The sequence below is a fragment of the Coenobita brevimanus genome, chromosome 28, assembly GCF_032717465.1.
Source record: "Coenobita brevimanus isolate Jiangsu-jjx chromosome 28, ASM3271746v2, whole genome shotgun sequence".
NCBI classification, from domain to species: domain Eukaryota; kingdom Metazoa; phylum Arthropoda; class Malacostraca; order Decapoda; family Coenobitidae; genus Coenobita; species Coenobita brevimanus.
This window is the reverse complement of record NC_136981.1, coordinates 9,285,912-9,311,498: the sequence shown is the minus strand read 5'-3', so window position 1 is coordinate 9,311,498 and position 25,587 is coordinate 9,285,912. Positions and strand designations below refer to the sequence as shown.

Here is a 25,587-nt window from a genome sequence, read left to right as displayed (position 1 = left end):
ACTCTGGTGGATTTCTGCTGGGACTGATGTTAGTGAATGCGTGTACTGTACAAAAGGAAATGTTATGACAGATTTTTCTCTGTGTGTTATGTCTAATGAATCTATATTATTCTTTATGTTTATTGAGTTTTGTGTTTATACCCTGGTGGATTTCTGTTGGGACTGACGTTAGTGAATGCACGTACAGTACTGTACAAAATGAAATGTTATGATAGACTTTTCTCTGTGTGTTATGTCTAATGAATCTATATTATTCATGTTTATTGAGTTTTGTGTTTATAACCTGGTGGATTAGGGTTGGGTGTGATGTTAGCTAGCTGCTTGTACTTGCCCTTCACCAACTCCCACCAAGGCACAAAGGTAAAAGGCACACCAAATTCCTTGCAGGTTTCCATGAAGGCTGGGTAGAGGAGGGGTAACTTGGAGTGGTCCACTGTAGGTAGTAGGTGGTGGAGACTGTGGTCACCAAATGATATTGCCACCAGAAACAGGTTGCCTGTTATTTCCACTCTGGAAATATAAAGGAGAAAAATTATTTGTGTGTGTGTGTGTGTGTGTGTGTGTGTGTGTACAGTATATACATTATATTGGCAAAAACATGGCAAACATCCCCCCAGTACAATGTAGCTACACAAAAGGTTTATGAAATTTTTGTTACTGAATATGATACAGTAATAAGAACATACTCTACTACCTGTACCTTAATTAAGAAAAAATAACATTAAGGCCATTTTTTTTTTTTTTTTCATTAATATCTCTTTCAGCCCTACCATGGCCAACATAAAAGCACAATAAAGGACATACTCTTGAATCTTGACGTTACATTTACTGGATGATGCTATGCTGAAAGAGATTAGGGATCTTTGTCTACCTGTTCATCTATCAATTTATCTAATACCAGGTTCATTAATCACGGAAGAGGTGACCACAAACATACTGCCTCCATGTTGCCCAGCCCTCTGCCATCACACTGCCCTTCCTTCAACTCATACCACCCTCCCCCTTACCACTTAATTCCATCCTTTCACCTCATATTTTGTTTCTCCTTCCCCCCTCCAATTTAGTGGATCTTTGTCTGGTCACTGTACCTGTCTCTGACTGCATCCAGCTGGCAGAGGCCCCAGTCTGGGTTGTCTCTCATACGGTCACCATGATGGTAAAGATCAGGGTGATGGTGAGCAGCAACCATACCCACTTGTAAAAATATTGCAGTGAAGCTTATGTGCATCACCAACCATAGCCTGATGGACACACAGATATACATTACATTAGAGATCCATCCATCTATCCATCATCCAGTCCTATGTTGCCCCATGAGGAGAGTAGGAGCCCGGGGCTAGGCAAGTTGGTCCTAACATTTAAGATGAGAGTGACCAGCTTCACTCATCCCTGAGTGGCATAACATGAGCAATAAACCCCAACCATCCCTTGGATATAAACTTACATAGGCCCAATCCGATTGGAGCGTCTTAATTACCCACTAAACCACCAGGTGCCACAATCTGGTTATATGTGTACCATCCAGCATAGTAAATGGTTTCTTGATGTACAGGAAACATCAGAGACAAGTAACACAAAAATATGTTGTGTGATACACTGCATATACAGGGCTGCTGCTCAGTTCCAGTTCACCTGATCGGGCAAACCTGGTGGTCCATATATAAAACTCATCATCCACCCATGCCCACTGCCACACCCACACCAGCAGACTGAGCCATGCCTGTACAGTAATACGCAAGATACTGCTAAGTAAGTTTCTGGTGAAGTGCTGTTTTTGGACCACACTGTAAGTTAAACCCATCAAGCCCATCTGGGTAAGGACTGTGAGGGAAATTCACATATCTTTACGTGGCCTGGTGAATATTTTCATTCCTGTCTGATTTCATCCTCTCAGATTTGTCTTTACTGACATATACCATACATCACTTGCCCTCAGAATGTTTGGTCTGTGTTATGATCATGACAGGAACTAAAAGTATTATAAAAAAAAAAAAAAAAAAAATCATTTCTGATATCAAAACTTTCTGGTGACTCATGGTAAAAAACAAAAAAAAGTGTTAATTCACCAGCAGCCTAATAATGCAGCACCTTTAAATGACAACCACATATATATATATTATCCTTTTCCCTTGCTAATTAGCAGTTACTCATGAATATGCAATACTGATGTTGCTATAGTACAGGCAGCTCTCTTTAAGTCAAGGAAGTGTTCCAAATTATCACAGCTTTTCCCATACAGTTTCAGCAGTAAACTGTGAGTAGTAATAGCAGTTGGAACCCCAGGCTCATCTGAAAGTAAGCCTGGTGGACTGCTGGCTAGAAATGTCTTCCTCTTGCAGTCCACCATCCGCCTTTTGGGAGACAGCATGGGATCTAAGGGATACAGTATTTGTATAACTAGGCAGTGGAGCAGCACAGTTATATTAGTGCCACCACATGAAGCCATCCTTCTCCAGCAACTGTAAACCATGAGAAACTGGCGTCAGTTTAATAGGTACCGTAGCAAAGGAATTTTGTTCAGTTTTCTGTAATGTACTGAGGACTTGGAGAAAAAAAAAGTACTGTAAAATGGAAGGTTACTGTATTCAATCTGGTAACATATTTTATATTTTATTTGCGGTACACTCCAATTATTTTATTTAACTTTGAAAGTATCCCTCATGTATTGTAGGGGGTTAATGAAGGCTCCTACAATTTAAAAAAAAAATCAAAGTTGAATCATTATCCATAAATGGAAAAAAAAAAAAAAAAAACTTCTGGACTGAATGAAATACTTCACAACTTACTTGAGGGCAGAAACGGGTGACTCTGTCAGTGCTGCCATCACCACCAGTTCCAAGACAGGTAGAAAATTCTCAGGTCGAAGGGGCGATATTCCAGAAATCAAGCATAGTATTCTTCTGATAAGGCCTAACAGCAGAGAATTTGGCAATAGCAGTAAGTCATACACCAATCCCCCATATCTCTTAATAAAACTCTTCTCAGGCTTGGGCAAAAAATCCCAAAAAGGCTCAAACATTGAAATTTCGATGTCATAGATCGTGTTTGGGTAGACATGGTGCGAGATGCCGTGTGTGACCCGCCACTCATGTGAGGACAAGAGGCTGAGGTCAAAATAGTACATTCGCCAGTTGTTGCGCTGGTGGAAGAAGTTATGTGCGGAGGTGACGGTCATGGATAGGAAAATACCTGGAATGATGAAGGAGAGTCATGGATATGTTTAATACGCATCATCATGCTAACACTACCTACATGGAGTGGAAGAGAACCAGACATAAGAAAAGAAAAGTACAAAAGAAGAACTATCTGTTGATAAGTAAACTGGTAACATGGATATGAAAGAAAACTACAGTGAAATTAAGTGCCCATAATGTCCACACACACATATACATTAATTACTGAAGCCTTACAATATTCATGGTCAGTTATATTGACGGTGGAGTTTATGGTTTCAAGTACTGTACCCTCTACCACTATTTACCAGCTGATATAACATAAACCTAATGCTCTGGATGAATAAAATCAGATGATAAATGAACTGATGCTGCATTATCATCATCATCATCATCATCATCATCATCTACACCATGCTTCATTTATGGACCCCCAGACCTGGTATAGCTATGACAACCACCTCCAGGCTTCGTGATAAGGTTACACAGGAATGGTATATTTATGAGACAACACGTCAGTGAAGGTGAAGAAATATTTACCAGCGAGTGCAGCCAAGAAGTATGAGTATGTGAGGGCACCTGCAATGGCAAGAGTGGCAAAAGTGACGGCTAGACCATCCTGAATTAGAGTCATCTTCCATGTAGGCCCACATCCAACCTCCTTCAGTATTGGACGCACCTGCAATATACCATTCCATTAACTCCTATCCTATGACATCTCTTTGTAGTTTATTTTTACTACAGTATGGTGTTACCAGATAATCTTATTCAGTTCGTAGAGCAACCTGGGATCAATGAAAGCTATGAATAATCCCTCCCATTTGAACTGTATCTAGTAAACAGAATACAATCATCTGATGACTGCAAAAACATAATTCAATAATATCCTGTATAATACTGTATGCCATCAACATGAAAGGAGTAAACACTGATATCTAAACAAGATCCTTTATATAGACTGCCTTTCCTTATTATTATGGCATTTTTTTTCTGTTCCTGCAACATATCGCTCCATTCATCACTGATAAAGGCAAAGTAAGTTCATGTTATATGTTATAGTCTGCTATTAAGCCTGTAAACACCGAGATACAAAGTCTAGAGACAGTCGAGCGACTATATATCTCGACTATTGCGAGACAATCCAGATACAGACGGGCAACAGTCCAGAGACACTGGAGACAAGGCAACTTTGTCTCTAGATTCTCTCGAGACTGTTGCGAGACGGTCGCTAGACATTTCTGTTACTTTCTCGCTGGACTGTTGCTAGACAATTGAGAGACAGTCCAGCGACTTTGTAGCGCGTCCGTGACTGAACCATCCACCAAGTGAATTTTGAAATATCAGTTTACAACCAACATTTGTCATATTAAACTCAAGAAGTGATATTCCAGTCACATACAAATGTACTGTACATGTGTAGATATACATTTATGGACGAAGAATATATATATATATATATATATATATATATATATATATATATATATATATATCATTCCATTCATTCATCACCTAATACTACAGTGCCCCATGAGGAGCATAGGAGCTCGGAGCTAGGCAAGTTGGTCCTGACATTTAAGATCAGAGTGACCAGCCTCACTCATCCCTGAGTGGCATTACGTGAGCAATAAATACCAACCAACCCTTGGATATAAACCCACACCGGCTCAATCCGATTGGAGTGCCGTATTTACTCACTAAACCACCAGGCGCCAAAATGTGGTTATATGGTTACCACCCAGCGTAGTAAATGGTTTCCTGGTGGAGAAGAACGGGGAGGTTTTAGGAAGGGTAGATCAGATATTCATTCTTAGCTCTTTAGTGGAAAAGTTTTTAGAGAAGAGAAAGAAGTTGTATGCAGCCTTCATGGACTTGGAGAAAGCATATGACAGGGTGGATAGACAAAGACTGTGGAAAGTATTAAGAATATATGGAGTAGCTGGGAAGTTGTTGAATGCTGTGAAGAGTATGTGTAAGGGTGTTAAGGCTGCAGTGCGTGTGGATAGTGAACTGAGTGAATTTTCTATTTTAAGGTTGGATTGAAACAGGGATGTGTCATGTCTCCATGGTTGTTCAGTCTGTATATGGATGGGGTTATAAAAGAGATACAAGATAGGGCAGTGGATGTCGGAGAGGCCCTAATGAGAGAGGTCGGTGTTTGGAAACTCCCTGTACTGTTGTTTGCAGATGATACTGTGTTGTTAGTGAAGATGAAGGGGAACTGCAGGGCTTGGTGGATGAGTTTGGGAGTGTGTATAAGAAACGGAATCTAAAGGTGAATGTAGGGAAGAGCAATGGTATGGTCTTCGAGAGAAGTGAAGTCAGTGAATGATAAGTGAGGTTAGATGAGGAGGAAATGGAAACTGTGAGTGCATTTAAGTACTTGGGTAGTGTGATGAGTAAGGATGGAAGTTTAGAGGGTGAAGTGCTTGAAAGAGTACAACAAGGAAGAAAGGTGCTGGTTCCTTGAATGCAGTGATAAGAAGCAGGGAAGTGAGCATGGAATCGAAAAAGTTACTACATGACAGTACTGTGATACCAGCTCTAACGTATGAACTTGAAGATTGGACCATGCTGGAGGGACAGAAGTCAAGAGTGAGAGCAGTGGAAACGAGTTACTTGAGAGGAGCCTGAGGAATCACATGGAGAGACGGACTGACAAATGAGGATGTGAAGGAGCGTTGTGATGTGGATGTGGATGTGATAGGAAGCGTTAGGAGAAACACACTGATGTGGTTTGGCCATGTGGAGAGGATGGAGAGTGAGAGACTGACAAAGAGAGTGTATGTGAGTGAGTTGGAGAGGGGGAGAGGGAGGGGGAGGCCAAGAATGAGATGGAGGGATGGAGTGGAGAGGTATATGAGAAAGGGGGGTGTGAGCTGGGAGCAGGGCAGTGAAATGGCGGAGGACAGGGCGTCATGGAGGCGATTTGTTTATGGCCACCCCTTACGGGATGAAGGTGTCTGGCAATAGATAGATAGAAGTGATAAAGGTGCAAGACATCTGGTGATCTAATAGAGGAGAGTTTTCAATATTGATGATAAAAACCTACATATTACAGAAGCACTGTACAGTACTAACAATAAAAGCTAAGTCAGTGCTCATACTTGGCTTCTTATCAAACTACTGTCGCAAAGAAAATAATTTACCTTTCTTTTTAAAGTTTTGAAGAATCCATCCTCACAAAAAGTGTATGGAGAATTTCTGGGAGTTGCTATATCCTTAACATAGTACTTGGGAAGGAGATGTTCTGGCTTGGCATGTATGTGGGAGCTCTCAAAGGATTCAGTTATGTCAGTGCCTTGGGTTAAAAGTATCCATTCTTTCCCTGAGAAGAACACACTACAGATTAGTAAAAGTTTTATAAAATGCGAAGTTACATCATGACAAACTATTCACTATGCCTTTAAATCCTCTTTTCTGCATCTCTCTCATTCCAAAGGCTTCAATTGTATCAGTGCTTTAGTTATAGTTATCGATTCTTTCCCTGGAAAAAAAAACAAATAGATTGTGTGTGTGTGTGTGTGTGTGTGTCTGTGTGTGTAATTCACCGGGTCGGTCAAGATCACTTGATGGTCGTGATCGTCAGCTTTTTACCCTCCCGGAAGGGAGCTGAGAGCTCATATAGTGCGATCTAAGGGCAAGGCTGTGACCTTCACACACACACACACACACACACACACACACACACACACACACACACACACACACACACACACACACACACACACACACACACACACACACACACACGTCCCCTTGCTCCAGGGGAACAGTAACCACCCACTTCATCAGTGAAACTTTTCGCAACCTGAGCGAGGCGCGAACTCCCGACCAGTTGGCAAGCGAGAACGTTACCACTGCACCAGAGAGCGGTGTGTGTGTGTGTGTGTGTGTGTGTGTGTGTGTGTGTGTGTGTGTGTGTGTGTGTGTGCGTGCGTGCATTAGTGCATGCGTGTGTGTGTGTGTGTGTGTGTGTGTGTGTGTGTGTGTGTGTGTGTGTGCGTGCATTAGTGCATGCGTCTGTGTGTGTGTGTGTGTGTGTGTGTGTGTGTGTGTGTGTGTGTGTGTGTGTGTGTGTGTGTGTGTGCGTGCATTAGTGCATGCGTCTGTGTGTGTGTGTGTGTGTGTGTGTGTGTGTGTGTGTGTGCATTAGTGCGTGCGTGCGTGCGTGAGTGTGTGTGTGTGTGTGTGTGTGTGTGTGTGTGTGTGTGTGTGTGTGTGTGTAATTCACCGGGTCGGTCAGGATCTCTTGATGGTCGTGATCGTCAGCTTTTACCCTCCCGGAAGGGAGCTGAGAGCTCATATAGTCCGATCTAAGGGCAAGGCTGTGACCTTCACACACGCACACACCCGTCCCCTTGCTCGAGGGGGACAGTAACCACCCACTTCGTCAGTGAAACTTTTCGCAACCTGAGCGTGTGTGTGTGTGTGTGTGTGTGTGTGTATGTGCGTGCATTAGTGCATGTGTGTGTGTGTGTGTGTGTGTGTGTGTGTGTGTGTGTGTGTGTGTGTGAAAAGACTGAGTACCTGCAGAAATGTTAGGTTTGTGATATCTGTATTGTACGTGTTCTCCATTTCTTTCTTTTTCTTGTGGGTGAGGGGTGGGGGGGTTGTCACAAGGAAGGGTTGTAATATTTTAATAAATATATACCTACTGCACTTAGAAAACAGGTAATGATGTATAAACTAAGCCTGTATGATCCTGTACTGTACAGATGACATAGATGGTAAACCTGGATACATTCCTTAAGTAAGGGCATTGGTCTAGGTTTATTAGCCATCTTATCTGTACAGTACAGGATCATATGGGCATAGTTTTTCCATCAATATCTAAGGCACAAACAGAAGAAAAGAGTACACGTGATAATGCGCTATAACCTGAAAGTATACTATCATACAGTACCATTTAAAATGTTTACAGTATTGACAACACACAATTGCTACTCATGTTTTTAAAAACTGCTAGTTCTGTAATGCTAAATTTGATACAGTACATTATACTGTTAGTTCTGTAATGCTAAATCTGATATAGTACATTAATACTGTACCTTCAATAAAATCAAGATGTAATACAAGATGTAATCCCATCATGTCTGTATGAAGTTTTAATTTTACTAATGGAACACTCAGAAACTTAGTACATTTTGATTGTAAACTGTACCTCCTGGGTGAGTTTGGGCAAAGTGTGTTAGGTCGTAGAGCTTGTCATGCACTCGCCAGTAAGGCCACACAGCATCGTCTATCCGCTTCCCTTGGAGCCATATGTACCCACTTTTCATGGGGTGGTCACGCAGGGTGGGGTACTGCCGGAACCCTCCAAATTTCTTGCCATCAGGTGTCTTTTGTACCTGACTCTTCTCATCTTCAAGGTTCTCACATGGTGCCATGTTCCCTGGATGTCAGACAGACTGCACAGCAGAATTCAGCCAAAACTGTCAAGAAAAGGAACACTGTTAACCCTCACATAACAGGAAGCCACTCGTTAGCTAAATAATTTGACATCAAAATAATACTGCTATAAAGATAAATATCTATTTGTCTATTTATAGCCAGATACCATAATCCCATAAGCGGTGGCCGTTTGTCTCTGAGTTAGTTTTACATGGAGGGGCATTAACCCACTGCCAACCCACTTGCTGAAACGTAGGCAACACACATGGGTTGATTATATGGTTACCAACTAATGTTGTAAATGGCTCCCTGGCTTGCAGGAAACTATTAGACTTGTTAATCAATGTAAGGCCACCTGATACTTGGAGCCTAATAACTTTTCTTGACTCACTATAGCTCATTCATTTTAACTAAATTTTGCAAAAGTTTCATTCTTGTGCTGTTGATTTTATGTGGCTCAGTGGAAGAAAAACCTAATACTGTACTGTGGTCCAGCATCCTTCCTGGTGAACTTTTCTGCGATTAGCACCACTTTCTAGTGTTAATCTCTTGCTACAGATGGAGAGATGGCAATTTTACACTTAGTTATAATGATCAGTATACAGTATATAGTCATTCTGTGCTGTTTTGAAACTTTTTTATGTCTATGACTCAAAACAAAGAAATAAACAGCAATATCTGTGCTACAGGACGGTGACTGTATATTGTTGTTACATTGTACTGTGTTCGTTAAATATCGAGCTATTTCTTATTACAACTGTTATGCTGCGTCCTCTGAGTTCAACTTGTCCTCGGAGTACAGGCAACGGACTTGGATTCTTTTCAGGACCGGGTCTAGAGCATGCAGGCTAAAACACAGGCTAACCAGTCTTACACGTATATTAACACAAAAGATACAAGTGCAGGACACAGTACAAATGACACAATACAAACACAATATTAATACATAAGGATAAGCATTGGACTACAGGAGGCTAGGTAGTTGCAGGTGTCGCCCAGGCGTGGGAGGCATCCTGTCAGGTGTGCACTGTCGCAAGAGGCACAGGTACCTGGCCGTGTGGTGGATCGTCCGGTGTGGGCTGTGGGGCAGTGTCAAGGGAGGCTCTTCTCTGCTGGGGCCTCGGTGTGTGTGGCCGCCCTCGGGACTGGGGCCGAACATGGTAAGCAGGCGCACAGCTCTGTGCCTGCCCTTGGGGGAGGAGGGCGCTTCACCGGTGGGTCTGGGTTGGTCCCAGCCTGGGGTCCTAGGGAAGTCCCTCAGTGGCTGGGGGCTGTGGTCTCGCCAGTGTCGCAAGGCCATCAGGGTCTGCCTGTGATGTCTCATCCTCGGGGAGTCTGGCAGCAGCTGATGACATCAGTGTGCCGGCTGTAGGGAGCACACTCCCAGGCTCACGATGGGGCAGCTCCAGACATTCTCCAGCAGGAACTTCACTGGGGAACAGGCTCTGCCCCTAGGGGTGTGGGAGGAGTGAGAGGGGCATTCTGCTCGGCCTCTGGAGGAGAGAGGCAAGCAAGGGACGCTACCCTCGATGGGAGCCACAGGGGTAGTGGACGAGGGAAGTACAGTGGACGTTCCCTCCCTGGCAACTATGATGGACATTGCCGTGGTTCCACTAGTCTCTGGGACTGCAGGTGAGGGAAGTACGGTGGACGTTCCCTCCCCAGTAAGCACAGTGGGCATTGCCACGGTCCTGCTCCCTGCAGGGTCTGTAGGTGAGGGAAGTACGGTGAACGTTCCCTCCCCGGCAAGTACGGTGGACGGTCACCAGGGTCCTACTGGGGACTGTGAGAGCACTAGTCCCACCCTCATGCTGGTGAGTGTTGGTCCGGCTGCAATGTAGTGTGGCGGGGTGGTGTACTCCCCACTGGCTCTGTTGAGGGGAAGAGGGGCACATGGTGGTGGGGGACATAGGCCCATCTATCTCGGGCCCCTTACGCACCTCCCTGTGGTCTTCCCCTGGGGTGGGTGTTTCATCATCCCATCCAGTCGCCTCTCTGTGGTCTCCCCTTGGGGTGGGTATTTCAACAACAATGGGTACAGATAAAATGAATGCATTTTAAATAACCACAAATAGAAGTAGGAGGCCAGTAGTAACTAAAGCCACATATGACGAATCACAAGAACACCTTGACTGTCACTAAATATTCCTCCAACTTAATGTGTCAGATGTGTGCTGTAGACTATGATGAAAAAATATGAAACTACAGTAAGTATCTTACCATGGACGGCAATGTAAAGCAAACACAGCTGTCACTACTGTAACGCACTATACTGTTAACCCGCCGCATTCCGTTGACATATATACGTCCACACGTTTTGTCACTGTCAGTCCTGTTGACGTATATAAATGCACATCAATTGCAAGGTCCCTAATTTGCACAATTTTAAATTTTTGCTCGTGAGTTTTGGTACGTATACATGGGACACCTTCCTCTACAAGATGCCAGGCAGGGACAATGCCTTACCCAGCATGACCTCCCCCCCCCACACACCATTGTCTTGGCAATTCACCTGTTACCAGTGACCTGGCCAGTAAAGACATGTCGTGCCATGGTATGAAATTCAGGGCCAGAGTGATTCCCCAATCGATGACAAAGTATTTACGTAGCATTAGAGGAAGAAACAGTCAGAAATGATGATCAGGTAATGTCACCAAAAAGGGTCAGGTATGTTGATGTGTTTGGTGAGTGAAACAATTCTTATATTGCCTATATTACTGTGTGAAAATCAATGTACACTCGTACTACATATAAATTCGTACCAAATAAATAAATAAATACCGTTTATGAGTGGTGTGGAATAGTTACCCTCCCATAGAACTCATTTTCTTTGGAGCAAGCCTGATAGAAAACCCAGTAAGGTAATTAGGAGTACTGCTAGCTGTATCAAGTATTTTAAACCTCAGGTGAGTGATTTCTCTATGAATTTTCGATGTTTCTCACCAAAAGCGGAGGTTTGAGCCAAAAAATTTTTTTTCCAAAATTGGTCGGGATTGGGGGGAGTCAGTGGTGGAAAATCGGTTGGGGCAGGGTGAGTTAAAATAAGGCAGACCCAAGGTCGCCCTGCAGTATGTCTCAAGTTTAGATGACAGCCATCCAACTTAAGGTTATCATTATCTTATCAACACTACTTATGCTTATACAAGACAGCCATTATCATCCTTACGACTTGCAGGAGCCTGGTTGAAATCCCAAATTTATAGACTATACTATTCCTTCCAAGTTATCCCTGACATCAGCCCCTCCCCTCCTAGTACTGTTCTCGCAGACTGGTGTTGTCCAAGCAGAGTCAACGATAGGTGTTCATAATAATTTTTGAAATACCCACCCCAATGGGAAACCACAAACAGGGTGTTGCAACACCCATCCGTAGGGGAGACTACAGGGAGGTGCACAGGGCGCACAAAGGGCCCAGTCCAGATGGGCCTTTGTCCCCCATTACCTTGCGCCCCTCTTCTCCTCAATGGAGCCAGACAGGGGAACGTTGCCCCAGCAGACTACCCTCCAGCTGGGCCAGCACTTGCAAGGATCAGGGTGGGACTTGTAACCATACAGTCCCAAGTAGCGCCACGACAACGGCCATGATCCGCGTCGAGGAGAAGTCAGCCATGGTACGCTTCTCAGCCACTACCCCCTGCAGGACCGTGGCGATGGCCACTCTCCGTGCTGGGGAAGGGTCAGCCACCGTATGCCCTTCACCTGCAGTCTCCACTGGGAACAGCACCACGGTGACAGCCACTGTCTGCACTGGGGAGAGATCGGCCACTGCATGTCTCTCGGCAGTGACCCCAGAGAAGAGCAGAACTGCGGCAATGGCTACCTTCAACCGGGGAAGGATCGGCTGCCGTCCGTCTTTTGTCTGCCACCTCTTCAGGGAGCAGGACCACAGTGATGGCCACCGTCCATGCTGGGGAAGGGTAAGTCACAATATGCCCTTCACCTGCTGTCTCAGGGGTTAGTAGAACCACAGTGATGGCCACTGTCCGTGCTGGGGAGAGATCGGCCACCGTACGTCCCTCATCTGCTGCCCCTGTGACGTCCCTCTTGGAGAACGTCCCTTGCTTGCCTCACCACCCATCCAGAGGCAGAGTGGGACACCCTTCTCTCTTTCCCCACAGAGGCAGTTCCCCAGCGGAGCTACAGCTGGGGGAGAGCTGGTGAGGCTCCGTGGTGAGTCTGGAGATCTGTGCCCTCCAGCCAGCGCCCTGACGACACCGCTCGCTGTTGGACTTCAGGAGGAAGGGACACCGCAGGCAGCCCCTGATGGCAACTTGACCCGAGCGAGACTGCAACCCCCAGTCACCCAGGGGCACCCCCAGGACTCCGGGGTGTGACCTCCCCAGCCCATCGGCAAGCAGTCCTCCTCCAGGAGTGGGCACAAGCAAGCTCGCCTGCTCGCTCTGTTTGGCCCCAGTCCTGAGGGCCATCCTCCCCACTGAGGCACCACTAGGGAAGGGCCACCCTCCACGCCGCCCAGTAGCCCAGTCTGGATGACTTGGCCCCAGGCAGTGGTCCTGTTTCTCCTGCGGGAGGACTCACCTGATGAGACCCCTCCCACACCTGGATGACACCTGTGAGAAGCCCAAGTCCCCAGCAGCCCAAACCAGAGTCCGCCTGTCTTATTGTGCCCCTTTACCTGTACAGTGCATAGTGTTAATACTGTATTCAGTACTGTGTTGTTTCTAAGGCAATATACATGTAAGGTTGGTTGACCCGAGTTTTTATGCCCTGTCCCTCTAGTTGTATGCTCTAGACTCACCCTCGATGGGAACCCCAGATCAGTCGCTCGTGTTCAGAGGACAAGAAGTTGGCCTTTGAACAAGTAACATAACAATTTTCAATGACGTACCCATATATATATATATATATATATATATATATATATATATATATAAATATATATATATATATATACAGTATATATATATATATATAAATATATATATATATATATATATATGTATATATATATATATATCTATATATATATATATATTTATATATATATATATATATATATATATATCACATGTACTAGGATGCGGACCAAGAACAACCTCATCATCTCATTCATTTCAACTATTAAATCAGTCATGATATGTGCATTTGAAGTAGTGCTGGCCCAGCTTCTGACGCTGAACATAAAAGTAAACGAAGAAACTTTGGAATCGACGAATATTTGAGATAACAAAATACACATAAAAAATTGTAATTCATAACTGTAGGTTCTTTACCACTTCAGTGCAGTGTAAACAAATGAAGCTACTCTGCGCACTAAGTGACCATCTTCCCACTGTCACTGGGTAACTTCAACTGGTATGTTGTTTTTATTAATTAATTTATTTTTTACGAGTACTTCGTAGGGTCATTGTACAGCACACTCAGACATATAAAGAAGTAGATTATTCAAGTAAGTATATCAGTTTCATGTCAGTAATCTGTTATGTAAACTAGCGGTTCTCAGACTTATTTTTTTTTTAAAGCTCTGAAGACTCTCGCCATTCCTTGACAGACAGACAGACAGACAGACAGACACACACACACACACACACACACACATGCAGTATTAAATTGCGACTCCAGGACTGCATATGACAGTTAACAGTAATGAGGGTAACAAAAAGGGTCTAAACTACAAAAAGGGCAGCTATCGTGACCTGAAGAAGTACTTTTTAGAAATAGATTGGGAAAAGGAGCTTCGAGGACAAGATTTAAATACTATATATACAATATTCTGTGATTTAATGAAACAGGAGTCCAAAGTTACATCTCTTAGCACAAAGAAACAGAAATTAAAATAAATAAATGGTTTAATACAGAACGTAAGAAATCAAAAGAAAAAAGAGACTTGCTGTGGAACAGATACAGAAGACACAATAGTGAGAGGGCATATAACAACTATAAACAAGCAAGAAATGATTATACAAAGATAAGGAGGAACGCTCAAAGACAGTTTGAGGATGACATTATAAATAAAAGTAGTGATCAACCTAAGCTATTTTGCAGCTACATCCGAAACAAAACCAAAGTTAAAGATATAATACAGTCCATTACGAATGAGGGGATCATCTATACACAAGGGAAAAGATATCTGTGAAATGCTAAATAAAAACTTCCAATCAGTGTTTACCAAAGAAAATAATTTTGAGAGAGATGATATGGAACATGCATGTCTACACGTATTATCAGATATACAAATATCAGAAAAAGACGTACTGGAAGAGTTAAGTAAATTAGACAAAGGAAAAGCAAATGGTCCTGAAGAAATTCCAGGTTGGATGCTACATGAAGGTGCAGAAGAGTTAGGTAGACCAATATTTTTAATATTCAAGGAATCCTTAGGTCAAGGTAGACTACCTGATATTTGAAAGAAAGCAAACATTGTTTCCTTATTCAGGAAAGGAATAGACAGAATCCACTCAACTACTGACCAGTATCACTGACCAGTGTTGAAAGTAAGACTCTAGAAAAGCTGATAAGAAAAGTGTGGGTAAACCATCTAGAAGAACACAATATGATAACAGAAAGGCAGTCCGGTTTTAGAAAGGGAATATTATGTGTTATTAATATATTAAGCTACTATGATAGAGTTACAGAAACATTACAGAAAAGAAAAGGATGGGTGGACAGTATCTATTAAGATTTCAAGAAAGCATTTGACAGAGCATCGCACCAAAGACTTTTATGGAGACTGTACCATCAAGGAGGTATCCAAGGCAATCTATACTGCTGGATGCAAGATTTTCTCGGTAAAAGGAACATGAAAACAGTACTAAGGTGAAATTACTCATCATAGAGGGAAGTGACTAGAGGAGTTCCACAGGACTCAGTGCTGGCGCCAATTATTTTTTTAATATATATATATATGTGTGTGTGTGTGTGTGTGTGTGTGTGTGTGTGTGTGTATGTATGACACAGACAGTAACATTGGAAACGGATGCTATCTAAATATGTTTGCAGATGATGCAAAAATACAAAGAAGAATGATTAACACAGACTTGTTGAGAGCTACGAGAAGAATTAAATAAACTTCATGAATGGAGTAATAAATGGCAATGGAATTCAGTGTGGACAAGTGCCATGCAATTACGTTTGGTAAAAGTGGAAAAAGATCAGATTGGGATTATAAGTTAGGAAGTAAAACCCTACACATATCAGAAAGAGAGAAGGACCTAGGCGTGGTTATCAATAACAGTCTATCTCCGGCTGACCACATCAGTGAGAATGTACGGAACATATACTGTATACATAGCTTGCAGATATAAAGATAGCATTCACATACATAAATGAAGACATGCTGAGAAAGATAATAACATAATTCATCAGACCAACCCTGGAGTATGCATCAGTAGTCTGGAATCCTCATCTCAAGAAACACATAGATAAGATTGAAAAAGTTCAAAGGGCCGCTACAAGATGGGTACCAAGCTTAAGGGATCTAAGCTACGAAGAAAGACCAGAAAAACTGAATCTGCCAACACTACAAGAGAGAAGGAAAAGAGGAGACATGATTTTGTTATATTAATGCATATCAAGGAAGGGGAAAATAGACATAAATGAGTATATAAGCTATGGGGAAGCATCAGCAAGAGAACACTGCAAAAGACTCATAAGATGAGGTGATAAAGACGTAAGGAAATTTAGTTTCTCAAATAGGGCGATTGATCAGTGGAATGCACTACCGAATGAAATAGTGTGTACCAAAACAATTCATAAATTTAAGGATATTTTTTTTTTTTTTTTTTATGCGAGGAAGAAGGAATCAAAGGCCATGAGCCCGCAATAACAGTTCCCTCCAAGAGAAAAACAAAATACAAGAGAGAGCCAAATTCAAGATCCATTCATTTCGAGATGCCTGAACACACTGCGTTTGAAAGACTGGAGATCATAGGCAGCAGGAAATACAGACAGAGGAAGACAGTTCAAGAGCTGACCTGTGGCATAAATGAAGGACTGAGAGTAACGGTTAACTCTTGCTTTAGAGAGTTGGACAGAAAAGGGATGAGAGTTTGCTGCTAGACGGGTGCCACGCGCCCGTCGTAGAGGTGGAAGAATGCATGCAGACAGTTCAGAGGAGCAGTGACCATTAAAGTAGCGATAGAATAGAGATAAAGATGCAACAGTGAGGCGAAGAGACAGAGATTGAAGGGCGTCAGTAAGAGGAGGAGAGTTAATGAGACGAAAAGCCTTTGACTCCACCCTATTGAGAAGAGCTGTATGTGGGGAGCCTCCCCACACATGAGAGTTGTACTCCACACAGGGGCAGATAAAACCCCTGTATAGAGTCAACAATTGTGCAGAGGTAAAGAAAGAATGGAGTCGGCTTAGCACACCCAATCTCTTGGAAGCAGATTTTACAAGGGATGTAATATGATCTTTCCAAGATAAGTCCCGTGTAAATGAAACCCCAGGCATGTTCAAGGATGATGCAGGATTAAGCTGAATATTATTAAACCTTAGTGGGTATACCTGTGGAAGATTTTGACTGGTTGATAGGTGTAAGAACTGAGTCTTAGACGTATTAAAAACAACAAGATTATTTTTACCCCAGTCAGAGATACGAGCCAAGTCAGACATTAGGTGTGCCATAGCTTCATCCCTTGTTTGTTGAAATAACTGCTGAGATGGACGTTGCGGGAACCAAATGGAAAAGTGAAGGGTGGAGTCATCAGCGTATGAGTGGATAGGGTTAGATGTACAGCTTAGAAGGTCATTGATGAATAAAAGGAAGAGAGTTGGTGATAGGACAGAGCCCTGAGGAACACCACTGTTAATAGATCTAGGAGAAGAATGATGGCCGTCTACAACAGTGGCTATAGAATGACCAGAAAGGAAGCTAGCGATGAAGGCACAGATAGGAGGATAGAAACCGTAAGAGGGCAGTTTGGAAATTAAAGATTTATGCCAGACTCGATCGAAAGCCTTTGAGATGTCAAGTGCAATGGCAAAGCTTTCGCCAAAGTCCCGAAAGGAGGATGACCAGGAGTCTGAAAGGTAGGTGAGAAGATCGCCAGTGGAGTGTCCCTGACAGAACCCGTACTGACGATCAGAAAGAAGGCTGTGATAGGAAAGATGCCTTAAAATTTTTCTATTGAGAATTGACTCAAAAACTTTTGAAATACAGGACGTTGAAGCAACTGGACGATAGTTGGAGGGTTGGGAGTGGTCACCCTTCTCTGGGACTGGCTGAATGAGAGCAAACTTCCAGCAAGAAGGAAAGGTACAAGTTGACAGACAAAGACGAAAGAGTTTGCCTAGGCAGGGTGTAAGCACAGAAGCACAGTTCTTGAGAACAACAGGAGGGACTCCATCAGGCCCATATGCCTTGTTAGTATTGAGGCCAGTGATGGCAGAAAATACATCAGCTGAAGAAATTTTAATGTCAGGCATCAGGAAGTCAGAGGCGGGAAGTGATGGAGGAACAGCACCGGAATCGTCTGAGGTGGAATTGGAGGAGAAAGTCTGTGTGAAGAGATCTGCTTTATCAGTAGAAGAAATAGCTACAGAACCATCAGAGTGGAAAAGAGAAGGGAAGGATGATGGGTAAAGTTGTTAGAAAGGTTTTTGGCAAGGTGCCAGAAGGAGCGGGAAGAATTCGAGTTGGAGAATTGAGAGCATTTAGTACGGATGAAATTATTGTTAGCAGAGCGAAGAACAGACTTAGCACGATTCCGGGCAGAAACGTAAAGATGATGTGATTCAGGGGTGGGTTGGCTCCGGTACCTTTTGTAGGCCCTCTCCTTGTTGCGGACAGCATTAGAACAAGCGTGATTAAACCAAGGCTTTCTTGCCTTAGTCAAAGGATATGAGAAAGGAAAGTATGCTTCCATGCCCGAGAGAATAACCTCTGTAATGCGCAAGGCACACTCAGATGGCTCCCGGCCATGGAAGCAATAATCATTCCAGGGAAAATCAAAGAGGTACTGCCTGAGGGCAGTAAAAAAAAAAAAAATGGTTTAATACACGGGACAGTACGAGTTTGACTTATTCCTGTAAAGATACAATTAGGTAAGGAAAGAACACACACACTAGTCCACCGGGTTAGCACGAAAGGTGTATGTTTTACAAGTGTACTACAATGTTTCAGGCTTCACATTCTCATGTGCAAGCACTCAGAACCATTAGAGACATGGATTCAGGTCCCAGACTTCTTGTGTAACTCAGCTGTTAAAATCTCTATCTATCTATCTATAGCCCGACGCCCTAATCCCGCAAAGGGTGGCCGCAGACAAAACGCCTCCAAGTCGCTCTGTCACCCACCATTTGACTACCCTCCCCCCAACTCACCCCCCCCTCCCTCATATACCTCCCAACTCCATCCCTCCACCTCATCCTCGGTCTTTGAAGAATTAGACGATGCTCTGGACGAAGGAAGGCTCTCAGAATACTTCGCAGTCTTGTTTAACTCAGGTGTTAAAGCAGAAAATGCCCTGGACAAGGGAGGGGTTCCATATTTTGAAGACTTTGAAAATGCCCTGGGTGCGGATGATCAAAACTTTAGTCCCGGTCGTTGCTCGCCAGCGCGGGACTAAGTCATCAGCTATGTTCACAATGGCTGTCGTCTACGATGTTCAAAACAGTTTGGGCGCCATGTTGTGACGTCAGCGGGACTATCTCTGGTCGCAACTCCATCAAAATTTACGACTGGTGCCGAGCAGTCCTAAAGCCCATTCAGCACGGTCGTAAGGAAGCTTTGAGCCTCTCATCAACGTTATCTACCCCTCAAAACATTAGTTAAGGCAAGTGTTGGTAATACATACAATCATATAGCGGTATTTTATTATGGCAAGGATCACAGAGAACTCTCTCATGCATGATTTGAGCTTGGTTATCGAGTTTTAAGTGACTAGCTATTGAGGCCTCTAATGAATTGTAGATGTGCAGCATAATTTTATCTCAGACTGTGAATGCCTCCCTATGATGCCATATATTTTGCTGTAAAATGTAGGCTACTCATATATTTTCATCAGGTATGGCATGTGAGCTTTTTTGCTTCTACAAACCCTCGTTACCGAGCAGTCCTAAAGCCCATTCAGCACGGTCGTAAGGAAGCTTTGAGCCTCTTATCAGCGTTATCTACCCCTCAAAACATTAGTTAAGGTGTCTGTAATACATACAAGCATATAGCGGTATTTTATTATGGCAAGGATCACAGGGAACTCTCTCATGCATGATTTGAGCTTGGTTATCGAGTTTTAAGTGACTAGCTATTGAGGCCTCTTATGAATTGTAGATGTGCAGCATAATGTTATCTCATAAGACTGTGAAACTCCCTATGATGCCACATATTTGCTGTAAAATGTAGGTTACGCATATATTTTCATTACGTATGGCATGTGAGCTTTTTTGGTTTTACAAACCCTCGTTCTAAGTTAGATGTGGGCAGAATTGGTATTTTTTCCGGTATATTACAGTTTAGGACACTACTGGAATTTCACATTTTAACCTCCATTCTCTAGAGTATGATTTTTGAATTCCAGATGTGTCCTAAACTGTTAATTTACTTTCTTTTTTTCCTTTAGGGACCTTTCATTAGCTCACAATTTTATTATGACCAGTATGGGCTGTGAAGTGATAGGTTAGGGTCTTTAGGTAAGGATAGGGTAAATGTTTACAAGTGCACCTGCCTTATGGTAATGAATTTGATATAGCTCATTGGGTACATCTTGATGTCTGCGTCAAAATATTCTAATTAATCCATGGCAAAATAAGTCTTTGAGATATTAACAAAAACCCACCACCACTTTGCACTTAGCTTAAAACCTAACCTAACCTACCCTAGTCTAATCAGAAGCCTAACCTAACATTACTTAACTGCACCCCACTGACAAAAATAACTTATCACCGTAATCATGATGCCTTGGCTTGACAACCTCCAAGCAGGTTTGGGGTTTAGGTTAGGTTAGTTAATTAGGTAGATTAAGTTAGATTGGGACTAAAAACATTGTTAGATAGGCCTAATGGTTATTAAAAAATATAAAATGTCAAAGATTATAAATTAGAAAAGAAAAACATTGCAAAACAGGTCTTAAGGAAATTTTTTTCCAGTTTATTGACTAAACTGAATGCTTGAATTTTGTTCTTACGTCCGAAACATCACATTGAATTCTACTGACAGCATTGACAGGATCAGTAACATACTGCCAAGCTGCCGCCTTCATCCTGACTTCGTTGCTATAATGTCTTGCTTCTCTGCAACACTTGTTCCCATAGCCAGCAGCTTTGCATCAGTGAAGTTTGGGCGCCGAGGTCTCGGCTTTAGGTTCACCTTCCATTGTGCAGTAGGCTAGTATTAGCAGACAGAGAGGCGTGTGGCGAGTATCTCTGGCAGTGATATTTGTTGTTACCAGCATGCACGTGTTATCTGTTTAGAAACAACCTCCTTGATTCTCATTGGCTGCCTTTTTTGTTACATTGATTCTCATTGGTTGCTATCACATCAGCTGGCGAACTGCCTGCCCTCTGCCGCATGATGGGACAAACACTTATACCCGCCCTACGACTGACCGCTTCTCATTTGAACATTGGTGGAGGTGGTCAGTCATAGGGCGGGAATAACTTATGACGGGACTACAGGAGCGACCACCGACGGCGGGACTGAGATATGACCAGTTTTGAGCATCCGGCCCCTGGACGAGAGAGATAACTGTCACATTCGAGCATAATAAACTTAATTTCGACCTCCCAAAAGATTCTCGTGACCCCCAGCATGGGAACCACAACATGAAACTAATTACAGGATACGTTTAAGAAATTAATTTAAGTGAACCATGTCAAATAGTGTTTATTAGTAAGTTCCTTTGGCAACGAGAATGCATCCGATCAACTACCTCTCGGAACTATGGCTTGTTTATGCATGACAAGGAGTGTAGATTTCTCCGATGCTTAAAAAAAAAAAAAAGTACAAGAGGAAATTTATCTTCAGCTTTTTTCTTTAGGACAACGAAAGGAGGGTATACATACTTTTTACTCTCACTGGCTTCCTGTAGGTGGTTACGGAAGGGAATTAATCGAACATTATATTTGTTGTGGTTCTTTCACCTTAAATTGCCCTAGACGTTCGTTTTTATGTATATCTCCCGTAACTCATTATTATAAAAATGCGGTACTCCGAATGTGTACCTTGTTTTCATTGCACCCCTTCGTGACTAGCATCGTCTTTCACTGTTAATCTGTTGTTAAAGTGCGGTGTTCTAGTTATGAATAAGGTGGTAAGCGTGGTGAGTGTGATGAGGTTTGAGAGGAAGTTAGGTAGGGTATGGAGTGGCCAGGAACAAAAAATTTGATTTTAGGGGAAAAAATAGAAAAACTGCTACATCACCTAAGCATTGCACCAAAGGCACAATTCAGTTACAAAAGAGAGATTTATTACAGCCAACCCGAACCGAACCAATAATAATAAGCTCGGAAGCATATTATGAGCCGGGTCTCACAGGCTGAATAGCCTTCCACCCGGGTGTTTATCTGTGGGAATGTCTGTGGAAATATGGAATGATCTTAGGCAACGTTAACGTGAAAATAAAACAGTGACCCGAGCCCCATGAATGATAACGACGGTGGTCATGATCTTGTAAGGTGTTTCGTTCCAACAGTTCGAAGCCTCGATGATACGCTCAGAGTCTGCGGGTGGGTGTGTGCTTTAGTTCTGTCACGTTAACTAGATTCAGATTGTCGTCGTTGTACAGCTTATTTCACGGGGTTAAAGGGCAGAAAAAGAGTGCTACGAATCAAGTTATCAACCTCTTTCGACAGCACTTCTCTATCACTAAGTTAGCATCATATTCGAGTGTTAACCTACTGCTACACCTCTGTAGTCAAGATGGTGAGATGTCAATTTTAGGCCAGCTTAGAGTAAAGGAATTATGATGTGGTGTTGACATAAGAGATATCATAGCACCTCTTCCTTGACTGTTTATTTTGCATACCTGTTTAATATCCTCCGGTAGGCGCTAAATTCTATATATACCTGATGTTGTGTTTACTATCCCTGGTATGGTCGTATTTGAAACGATTTTTTTTTTTTCAAGATCAATACTAGACGAAAAATTAATTCCCATAAGCTGAAGAAAATCGGATGGTGGAAACAATTAATAAATCTCGTGAAGGTGAATAAAATCGTGTGATGATGGACAGAATATCACAAGCAGAATAAAAAAAAGTATAGTGATTACTAAGAATATCACATTAGCAGAACTTCGAGTCGTGCTAGAAAGAATAGATCAGAAATGACGAAATTTCACCCATTATCTAATAAATTTTCCCATAAAGAAAAAAAATAGGAACTAAAATGCAGTGATGAAGAAAAAAAAAGTATAAATTGAAAATAATTAAACAAGTACAACATAAAACACGAAACAAAGTGAAAGAAAAGAAAATAGAAAGGCAGAAATAAAAACAAAAGAAAATTTGAAAATTAGAAAATACAAAATAGAAAGCCAGAAAAAAGAAAACTAAAGAAAGTATAAAGCCAGAAAATGAAAAAGAAAATAGAAAGCCAGAAATTAAAAGAAAGAAAATAGAAAGCCAGAAATTAAAAGAAAGAAAATAGAAAGCCAGAAGATGAAAGAAAATAAAGCCAGAAAATAAAAGAAAGAAAAGTCAGAAAATGAAAAAAAAAATAGTCTGAACAAAAAAAAAAAAGTAGGAAGCCAGAAGCTATAAAAGAATATAGAAAGAAAGTAAAACAAGTAAAAAGTATAATAAAAAAGATGCCGTCGTACTGCATGGATTAAACTGCGAGACAACAGCACCGCAACATACATAGTGGCGGCGTCTGCAACAAACCTAAGAAGTCCCGAAAATATTTGAAAAGACAATGTGGAGACAAAAAGATGATATTGGAGACATAGGCAATGGAGGAAGGAAAGGAGCAAGGAAGAAATACTGCAAGAGTTGTGCTTCTGAAGGAAAAGTGGACGAAGAAGAGTTGTGTGGAAGCTGTGCAGACGAGGAGAAGAAGCGGGAGACATGTAAACACTGTAAAAAGAAGGTGGGAACTCATGAATATGGGTTACAATGTGACAACTGTGCAACCTGGTTCCACAGGCGACGTGAAAAAATAGGCCAAGAAATGTACGAGGAGCTAAATGTGAAGAAAGAAATGTTGTGGTTCTGCAGGGCGTGCAACCCAAAGGTGAGGAAAAGTCTGCAGGAAATGAAGATCATCAAGAAAGACAACCAGGAGATGAAGGGTGAGCTACAGGAGTTAAAAGAGCATAATGAAAAAGTATGTGAAAGAACATAATGAAAAGGTATGTGAAAGAATGCAAAGTATTGAAGAAAACCTGAAAAAAGGAGATGGAGAGGGGGAGACACGTAGAAATGAAGTCAAAGAGATGAGCTCGGAAAGTTAAGGGTGATGAATGAAAACCTGCAGATGAAGTTTGTAGAATTTGAAAATAAGTAGCAGGAAAGAGTAGAGGAGCTTGTAAGAAGGGTAACTGAGAAAGTAATAGGAACTCTAGAAGAAAGAGAGGACAGGGAGAGAAGGAAGAAAAATATTATCATTTTTAACATCCTTGAAAGTAATAGATTTTGCACTGACAAATGATAAAATGTATAGTAAATTTCAGAAAATGATAATAGATGAAGAGAAAGAAGACTTCGATATATCTGATCACAATTTACTGAAAATATATTTTAATGTAGGCACAGAAAGATTACAAAAAGGATTGGGTGATAAAGGAATATTATAAAACAGATAAAGAGTCAATAAAAGTTTTTAGAAAAGAGATGGAAAGAAAAGGAAAGGAAAAGGAGGCAAAAAATATGATTGAGGAAAAGGGAATAATTCACATACATAATGGAATCGTAAGTGAGGACAGAGTAAGAAAATGTTTGAAAAAGATGAGGTGTGGGAAGGCTGCAGGGATGGATGGATTAAAGCCTGAAATGTTCAAAAGCTTAGGGGAAAGCGAACAGTTGGTAGAAGAAATGATAAGAAGTTTAAGAGGGACAATAGCAACAGGAATTATACCAAAAGGATGGAAACAGTCACGAACAACTATGATACCAAAAGTAGCAAAACCAAAAGTGCAAGAGCTAAGACCAATTGCATTGACAAACCAAGGATATAAACTAATGATGGGTGCAGTGAGACTGTGCTTAGAAGATCATATAAAAAAAGAACGAGCTAGAAAAGGATGTACAAGGACGAATACTTTAAGATATCATCTCTTTTCTTTGCGGATGATGGAATGCTGTTGCCAGTGCCCAGCATACAATGAGGAAAGGAGAAAGTGTATTAGATTACAGCAGCCTTACGAAGAAAGTGTGAAAAATGTTAATGGAAAGTTCTTATTTGAAAATGAAAATATAGATGAAACAAAGGAAATTATATATTCTTTTTGGAAGATAAGGGAAAAGAAAATGGGACATAAACAAGATTAAAGAAAAGTGTAACCAGACAGCGACAATAACATCAGGGAGTGCCGTGAAAAAAGCTATACTCCCGAACATTACCTGAACCTGAACCTGAACTGCATGGGATCAGCAATAGGAGTAAGTACAAGGTTCTTACTGTTTTCTCATCAGTTTACATATTTCTTGCTCACCAGTATGCTTGAATATTTTTAATGTATTATTCTGATGCTGATATTGGTAATTGTTGTGTAAAATATGAATTTTGACCAACATCAGTCCCCCCCCCCCCCCGCGCGTTGCTCACGTTATATGTAGTTTTACATATGCTCGTAATATCTCGTCTTATACTACAATTTATTTTTCTATGTATATATCCGCGCTCGTGGAGCCAGAGTGGGTATTATGTTTTGACCGGGTTGGTCAGGATCACGTGATGTTGTGATCATCAGTTTTTTACCCTCCCGGAAGAGCTGAGAGCTCATATAATCCGACCTAAAGGCAAAGCTTTGACCTTCACACACGCACACACCCATCCCCTTGCTCGAGGAGGACAGTAACCACCAGCTTTGTCAGTGAAACATTCCGCATCCTGAGCAAGGCGCGAACCCCCGTCTTAGCAGATGCTAGGCGAAAGCATTACCACTGAGACGGCGTGTGT

The 25,587-nt window shown here is 42.1% G+C and overlaps 1 protein-coding gene across 1 annotated transcript; it reads right to left on the bottom strand.

Annotated features, from left to right (window-relative positions):
• Positions 1 to 260: 260 nt before the first annotated feature.
• Positions 261 to 8,563, bottom strand: LOC145394723 (cytochrome b5-related protein-like). Its single transcript, XM_080268506.1, has 6 exons — positions 8,338 to 8,563; positions 6,323 to 6,501; positions 3,714 to 3,852; positions 2,787 to 3,189; positions 1,089 to 1,241; positions 261 to 510 (listed from the first exon to the last, which is right to left on the bottom strand). The coding sequence occupies exons 1-6, from the start codon at positions 8,561 to 8,563 to the stop codon at positions 261 to 263; spliced, it is 1,350 nt and encodes a 449-aa protein (XP_080124632.1).
• Between the last annotated feature and the right edge of the window lie 17,024 nt (positions 8,564 to 25,587).

Excerpts from the sequence above, each read along its gene's own strand:
- LOC145394723 (XM_080268506.1), bottom strand. The coding sequence starts at position 8,563 with ATGGCACCATGTGAGAACCTTGAAGATGAGAAGAGTCAGGTACAAAAG. Across the intron at positions 3,853-6,322 it reads TCAAAACTTTAAAAAGAAAG|GTGCGTCCAATACTGAAGGA; the intron begins GTAAATTATTTT and ends GGTATATTGCAG. Across the intron at positions 3,190-3,713 it reads CTTCTTGGCTGCACTCGCTG|GTATTTTCCTATCCATGACC; the intron begins GTAAATATTTCT and ends TCATCATTCCAG.